This window comes from Oncorhynchus gorbuscha, linkage group LG02, assembly GCF_021184085.1.
Source record: "Oncorhynchus gorbuscha isolate QuinsamMale2020 ecotype Even-year linkage group LG02, OgorEven_v1.0, whole genome shotgun sequence".
In the NCBI taxonomy this organism is placed as follows: domain Eukaryota; kingdom Metazoa; phylum Chordata; class Actinopteri; order Salmoniformes; family Salmonidae; genus Oncorhynchus; species Oncorhynchus gorbuscha.
In genome coordinates, this window is record NC_060174.1 from 100264467 (window position 1) to 100272634 (window position 8168).

General features: G+C 40.0%; 1 protein-coding gene across 1 annotated transcript; it reads right to left on the bottom strand.

Moving 5' to 3' along the window:
- Positions 1 to 659: 659 nt before the first annotated feature.
- On the bottom strand, positions 660 to 5785 carry LOC123995032 (homeobox protein MSX-2-like). The gene is made up of 2 exons (XM_046298262.1): positions 5346 to 5785; positions 660 to 3361 (listed from the first exon to the last, which is right to left on the bottom strand). The coding sequence occupies exons 1-2, from the start codon at positions 5701 to 5703 to the stop codon at positions 2934 to 2936; spliced, it is 786 nt and encodes a 261-aa protein (XP_046154218.1). The 5' UTR covers positions 5704 to 5785; the 3' UTR covers positions 660 to 2933.
- Positions 5786 to 8168: the final 2383 nt, after the last annotated feature.

Below are 8168 nucleotides of genomic sequence, written 5' to 3' on the forward strand. Positions count from 1 at the left end.
GGGTAATTATTTATTTTTTTAACAAAAAAAAAAACATTACATTACATAACATTACAAATCATTACATTCAAATGCAAAGTATGTGAGTGTATTTGTTTCCATTCTTAATTTACCTTGGCCCTGAACTCCTCAGCAGTTTGTTCCCAAGGTGCTATATCCAACAGTACCACTAGAGGAGGTATCTGACACGGATCCTCTCCGTGGTTGAATGACATATTCCCAAACACTCAAAGGTCATCTCCTCCAATGGTGGAAAAAGTACCCAATTGTCATTCTTTAGTAAAAGTAAAGATACCCTTAATAGAAAATGAGTAAAAGTGAAAGTCTACTTGAGTAAAAGTATTTGGTTTAAAATATACTTATAAGTATCAAAAGTAAATGTAATTGCAAAAATTGACTTAAGTATTCAAATCTGAAAGTTAAAGTCTAAATAATTTAAATGACTAGACTACACCATTTTTGTATTTTTATTTTATTTACGAATAGCCAGCGGCACCCTCCCAACACTGAGACATAATTAACAAACGAAGCACATCTGTAGTGAGTCCGCCAGATCGGAGGCAGTAGGCACAACCAGGGATGTTATCTTGATAAGTGTGTGAATTTGACCATTTTTCTGTCAGGGAAAATGTATGGAGTAAAAAGTACATTATTATCTTTAGGAATGTAAAAGGTGTCAAAAATATAAATAGTAAAGTACAGATACCCCCCAAAAAACTACTTAAGTAGTACTTTAAAGTATTTTTACTGAAGTACTTTTCACCACTGATATCCTCTGGCTCTAGAGTGGTGTAACAACACATTGACATAATGATTTCTCAGTATTTTGCTTCTTGTTATAAATATGTTTGTTTATTTAAAATCAGAATCAATCTAATAAAATATTTGGCCTCTTTAATGAATGCCTTGAAGGTCAAAAGAGCATGCCATCACAAAAAATTATCACAATAACGGTGAAACCATTTATTTAGCACAAATATAGAACATTGTTTCAATAGATAAAGAACTTCTCCCTCAAGTAATATAGCCTCAACCTGACATTTCCAAACAGATCCTCGAACATCTCTGCCAATCTGCTGTTCATTAAGCTGATTGCTTGACTGCGCTGAGGGCTTGCCTCGCTGCCTTGTTTTGATTAAAGGGAAGCTCATAAATAGACTGCTGCCTATAAATGATTTCCTCATTACATCAAAGTCACACGGAAGTTGTAAGCAGCTCTTACAATTGCCACCAATGCAGCTAACTTTATAGGGTTAGGGCCCTGATGAATGATATAACAAGGACGGTAGGAGGACCATAAAACATGACCAATCTGGCTTTCCAAACCAATGGTGTTTCACACAAGCAGAAGTGTTGTAGAAGCCGGACACAGTTGACAACAAAAAAACAACAACAACAACAACAACAATAGCATTAAGGTCAATTAGTCCCAAGAATGCTGCTCGGGAAATAATACTACTGCCATCTTAAACCTGGCATGTTTAAATCTTAGTAGCTTAACAACTTTTGCAATTGAAATAACCCAAAGGTATGACGCACGACAGTGTTTGAGACACAGGTACAGCTCTACTTATCGTTCCACAGATTCATGCTGAAGTTACTGCTTTCAGAATGTGAAGGGCTGAGATGAGGGAAGGTGGTATAGTTTAAATGCTATGGTTTGGGGCTCTGCATTTCTCGATTTCAATTGACATTAACACAATTTCACATGAAATTAAATCATTATATTACGTACTGGAAGCATAACACTGCAAAATCCATGACAACTTAATGAAACATTGTTTTAAAATGACATTCACTGATATGGTTTACAACAGTTTTATAATATCTGGAAATCTCACTTTTATGTGCTTACAGTTGAGGGTTGTCAAATATTGACATAAACATTATCAACCATGTTACCATACCACACATCAGCTGTGTCTGTGGAAAATGTAGGTCATGTGATACGTAACAACATATTCCGACTTACATAATATCTCAAGAAGAAAACATATGTTTTAAACGTTTTTAATTTGATTCTTGTGAATGACATACATAACCAAATTTAAAAGTATTTATAAAACTGCATAGAGTAGCTCCTTCCAAAGGAACATTTAAATGAAAGATTAAAAAGTATTTATAAAGATGCATAGTATAGCTCCTTCCAAAGGAACATTTAAATGAAAGATTAAAAAGTATAAACTTTTGCCACATTTGAGCTACATGTTATAAATACGAAACATGAATCACTCAATCAATTCATTTCCAGCATTAAAAGTTTAGAGTGAAAGCAAAATAAATAAGTATACACAAATGAATCGAAGACTACAAATGCCTGACAGAACAGAAGTAGTGAATAGAATGTGTTGCGACAGTCAAATCTACCGTAAAAATAGCAACACATTTGAATTAGTTGAGTTTCTGAAAAAAAAAGACAACAGTTCCCACAACTAATTTATTAGACTTCGATATGGGATGAAAGCAGTCGGAAATCAAACTTGTCTGTCGTCAAGTAGAGGTAAAAATGAGACAGTCCTGAAGTTTGGATCCACCCGGGACCGAACAGAATTATGGGCCTTAGTTGAATCTTCTATGCTAACTAGATGACAAGTGGAATGGAAGTAATCGAACTACATGTTGTCAATATCAGAGGCAATTGGATAAACATTTGCATTGGAATATATGACATGAAGTAAAACAGAACCACTAGTTAATTTGGCCTTGATATCCAAATCAGTAGAAGAAAAACAAGACACCAGAAAACAATTCATTTAAGTCTTCAAGGCTCTTTCGTGATTGAGGCGCTGTATCTTCAGGTGTAAAAAAAAAAACGAAATTTCAGTGTTGTTTCATAGCAAGGAGAAAAAGATAGTATTTTTAAAAAGAGTTATGTCCACGTGTCAAAGACTAATATGAACAGAATAGTCCAGCGAGCAGAGAAGTATATTCCATCATCCTGATAGATGATACATGCTGTATCCCAGAGGTGTAGCGTACAACCCCATGGGTGAGAGGGGCAGCATGGGACGGTGGTAGGGGTAGGACTGTCCGTAGAGGGAGACGGCTGTGTGGAGCTGTGCTCCCATGGGCATGGGTAACGTAAAGCCCGGGTGCAGCGCGGGTTTGGCAGCCATTTTGAGCTTCTCCAGCTCGGCCTCCTGTAGTCTCTTGGCCTTAGCCCGGCGGTTCTGGAACCAAATCTTGACCTGGGTCTCAGTCAAGGTCAGAAAGCTGGAGAACTCGGCCCGCTCAGCAATAGACAGGTACTGCTTCTGACGGAACTTACGCTCCAGAGACAGCAGCTGGGAGGTGGTGAAGGGAGTACGAGGCTTTCTGTTGGTCTTGTGCTTCCGCAGAGGACATGTAGGACTTACCTGCCCTGGAGAGACAGAGAGCGAGACAGAGAGACAGAGAGAGAGAGAGGTTCAGAGCCAATGCTGATTTAATTTAACACATGGATAAGCTACTTGAGTGACAAAGTAAATACTGTGTCCTGATCCTGATAGAAAACATGTACCCAATGTAGTATTATCACATCATCCTGATAGAAAACATGTACCTAATGTAGTATTATCACATCATCCTGATAGAAAACATGTACCTAATGTAGTATTATCACATCATCCTGACAGATCAATGAACAGTGTTAGAGATACAGTATGAACTGATTGTGTGTGTACCTAATATAGTATTATCACATCATCCTGACAGATCAATGAACAGTGTTAGAGATACAGTATGAACTGATTGTGTGTGTACCTAATATAGTATTATCACATCATCCTGACAGATCAATGAACAGTGTTAGAGATACAGTATGAACTGATTGTGTGTGTACCTAATATAGTATTATCACATCATCCTGACAGATCAATGAACAGTGTTAGAGATACAGTATGAACTGATTGTGTGTGTACCTAATATAGTATTATCACATCATCCTGACAGATCAATGAACAGTGTTAGAGATACAGTATGAACTGATTGTGTGTGTACCTAATATAGTATTATCACATCATCCTGACAGATCAATGAACAGTGTTAGAGATACAGTATGAACTGATTGTGTGTGTACCCAAAGGTATTGGTTGGGCCGATAGCAATTTTAAACTGAAATTGAAACGTTGGCATGCTAATTTCCCCTAAGTGCTGTACAAGTGAATTGACTATATAACATTTTCTTTGCATAAAATAGAGTGATTTTGGAGTGATGGAATATGTGATCCAATCAACTGTTTCTTACTAAGCTTGTTGTGGTTCATTGTTAAATGGAAACGTCAAACATTGCGATGGATACACATACTCCTGTCAAGGGAGAGGAGGCCTATTATTTGTTGATTAATTTAAAGCAATGATGACAATTACACACAAACCACATGAACAAACTCAATTAAAGGGTTTGAAGACCTGCCTGATATTCCAAAAAAGATAAGATAGAAATAATTCTTAATATCCCAAATAAATAATGTAAAAGGTTGAATACTGTTTTCAAATGAAAGATGAGGTTGTAGCAGTATAACTTACAAGACCCACAGTAAGCCATTTTATTAACTCAAATAACTCTGTAAAGACCCAGGCCTAACCAAATGGTTTTCCTAATACTTATTTGTCACATATTGGTCTAATAGATGGAATATTAAGACGCTTACCTTATGGTAAGGATTTTCTACACAAACATTCAGATATATTCAAAGTAAATACTTGCACAAATAGTTTTAGTTTACACCCTGTTAAATAAATTGAATTTGTCTGCCATACAATAGGATTTTACGAGACAGGCAGCACACATACAAATTATATGTTAATTTATTTGTATTTTACAATATTTTTTATTTAACCTTTATTTAACTAGGCAAGTCAGTTAAGAACAAATTCTTTTTTACAATGATGGAAAAAAAATATATATATATATATATATAAATATATGACAAAACACACATCACGACAAGAGAGACAACACAACACTACATAAAGAGAGACCTAAAGACAACAACATAGCAAGGCAGCAACACATGACAACACAGCATGGTAGCAACACAACATAACAACAACATGGTAGCAGCACAACATGGTAGCAGCACAAAACATAGTACAAACATTATTGGCCACAGACAACAGCACAAAGGGCAAGAAGGTAGGGACAACAATACATCACGCAAAGCAGCCACAACTGTCAGTCAGAGTGTCCATGATTGAGTCTTTGAATGAAGAGATTGAGATAAAACTGTTTGATAATGTACTGTACTTTTTATCCCTAAATATAAAATAATAGGTTATGAGAAATAGTGAGGAGAAGTACACCTTCCAAATGTGTTCCGATTAGTCTACATAAAAACCATAGATTTTCTCCAAAAATTACTTACGCGTTTGTGCAGAGAATCTTGGGCTCATAACCCAGGGAGCGCAATCATCCGGCTCGGAGGACTCTGACTTTACAGGCGACAGTGGGATAAAGTGCTTTCGGATTCCCGCGGGAGGGCTGTAGCTCTCTCTGCACAGGTACGGAGAGTTCTGCGTCTTTGAAAATGTAACCACAGAGACATTGTCGGGTTTGCTTGTAAACTCACTGTGAATCTTTCTACTTGACATTATAGCCTCCACACTGAAGGGATGATGGTGTCTTGTCACTTGAGTTTTGAGGCCATCCATCGTCCTCTCAAGCTCCGGTCGGCTGTCCTCCTCCGATGAACTGCTATCCCTCAAACTCACATGGGCAGACATTCCCCCGAAATATGTACCAATGGCACACGACAAGACTATCAGTCTCAGCTACAGGTGGCCTTCAAAGTATGGGGACACGACCTGTCAAGTGTGGGATAGGTTAAATAATCACGTGGCGCCAGTGGAACTTTCGGCCAATCGCAGCGCTGCCAAAATGTTAGAGCGGCCCTTGTTACCAGTGATTGGTCTCTCACACAAGGGTTCAAAAATATATCCAGTAGGCTATACCACATGGTGTACTGTGACGGATTACTTCGAACCTAACCTCAAGAGATTGTGTAAACACAGGCCCCTTGTGGGTAATTTACGCCCAATTATGAAAGAGATGAACAATCTCTCTCAGGATGTGACTTTTCCTGATTGTAAAACGTTGTTGGTGCCCCAAACCAGGATACACAAATGTGGTGGGAAAGTGCTTCCTCTGCAGCCCAATTCTTTATCATGCTCTCTTAATTTAAGTGTGCCCATAGCTGCTGGAAATAGGGGTGCTGAAGGTGCTGCAGAAAAAGTAGTACACTGGGCCTTTACTCGTGCTGTAATACTGGAGCGATATAGCAGTCTGTAGCATACTGGTACTGGACCGATATAGCAGTCTGTAGCATACTGGTACTGGACCGATATAGCAGTCTGTAGCATACTGGTACTGGACCGATATAGCAGTCTGTAGTATACTGGTACTGGACCGATATAGCAGTCTGTAGCATACTGGTACTGGACCGATATAGCAGTCTGTAGCATACTGTTACTGGACCGATATAGCAGTCTGTAGCATACTGGTACTGGAGCGATATAGCAGTCTGTAGCATACTGGTACTGGACCGATATAGCCGTCTGTACCATACTGGTCCTGGAGCGATATAGCAGTCTGTAGCATACTGGTCCTGGACCGATATAGCAGTCTGTAGCATACTGGTACTGGACCGATATAGCAGTCTGTAGCATACTGGTACTGGAGCGATATAACAGTCTATAGCATACTGGTCCTGGACCGATATAGCAGTCTGTAGCATACTGGTACTGGACCGATATAGCAGTCTGTAGCATACTGGTACTGGAGCGATATAGCAGTCTGTAGCATACTGGTACTGGACCGATATTGCAGTCTGTAGCATACTGGTACTGGACCGATATAGCAGTCTGTAGCATACTGGTACTGGACCGATATAGCAGTCTATAGCATACTGGTCCTGGACCGATATAGCAGTCTGTAGCATACTGGTACTGGACCGATATAGCAGTCTGTAGCATACTGGTACTGGAGCGATATAGCAGTCTGTAGCATACTGGTACTGGACCGATATAGCAGTCTGTAGCATACTGGTACTGGACCGATATAGCAGTCTGTAGCATACTGGTACTGGACCGATATAGCAGTCTGTAGCATACTGGTCCTGGACCGATATAGCAGTCTGTAGCATACTGGTACTGGACCGATATAGCAGTCTGTAGCATACTGGTCCTGGAGCGATATAGCAGTCTGTAGCATACTGGTACTGGACCGATATAGCAGTCTGTAGCATACTGGTACTGGACCGATATAGCAGTCTGTAGCATACTGGTCCTGGACCGATATAGCAGTCTGTAGCATACTGGTACTGGACCGATATAGCAGTCTGTAGCATACTGGTACTGGAGCGATATAGCAGTCTGTAGCATACTGGTACTGGAGCGATATAGCCGTCTGTAGCATACTGGTACTGGACCGATATAGCAGTCTGTAGCATACTGGTACTGGACCGATATAGCAGTCTGTAGCATACTGGTACTGGACCGATATAGCAGTCTGTAGCATACTGGTACTGGACCGATATAGCAGTCTGTAGCATACTGTTACTGGACCGATATAGCAGTCTGTAGCATACTGTTACTGGACCGATATAGCAGTCTGTAGCACACTGGTACTGGAGCGATATAGCCGTCTGTACCATACTGGTACTGGACCGATATAGCAGTCTGTAGCATACTGGTACTGGACCGATATAGCAGTCTGTAGCATACTGGTACTGGAGCGATATAGCAGTCTGTAGCATACTGGTACTGGACCGATATAGCAGTCTGTAGCATACTGGTCCTGGAGCGATATAGCAGTCTGTAGCATACTGGTACTGGACCGATATAGCAGTCTGTAGCATACTGGTACTGGACCGATATAGCAGTCTGTAGCATACTGGTACTGGACCGATATAGCAGTCTGTAGCATACTGGTACTGGACCGATATAGCAGTCTGTAGCATACTGTTACTGGACCGATATAGCAGTCTGTAGCATACTGTTACTGGACCGATATAGCAGTCTGTAGCACACTGGTACTGGAGCGATATAGCCGTCTGTACCATACTGGTACTGGACCGATATAGCAGTCTGTAGCATACTGGTACTGGACCGATATAGCAGTCTGTAGCATACTGGTACTGGAGCGATATAGCAGTCTGTAGCATACTGGTACTGGACCGATATAGCAGTCT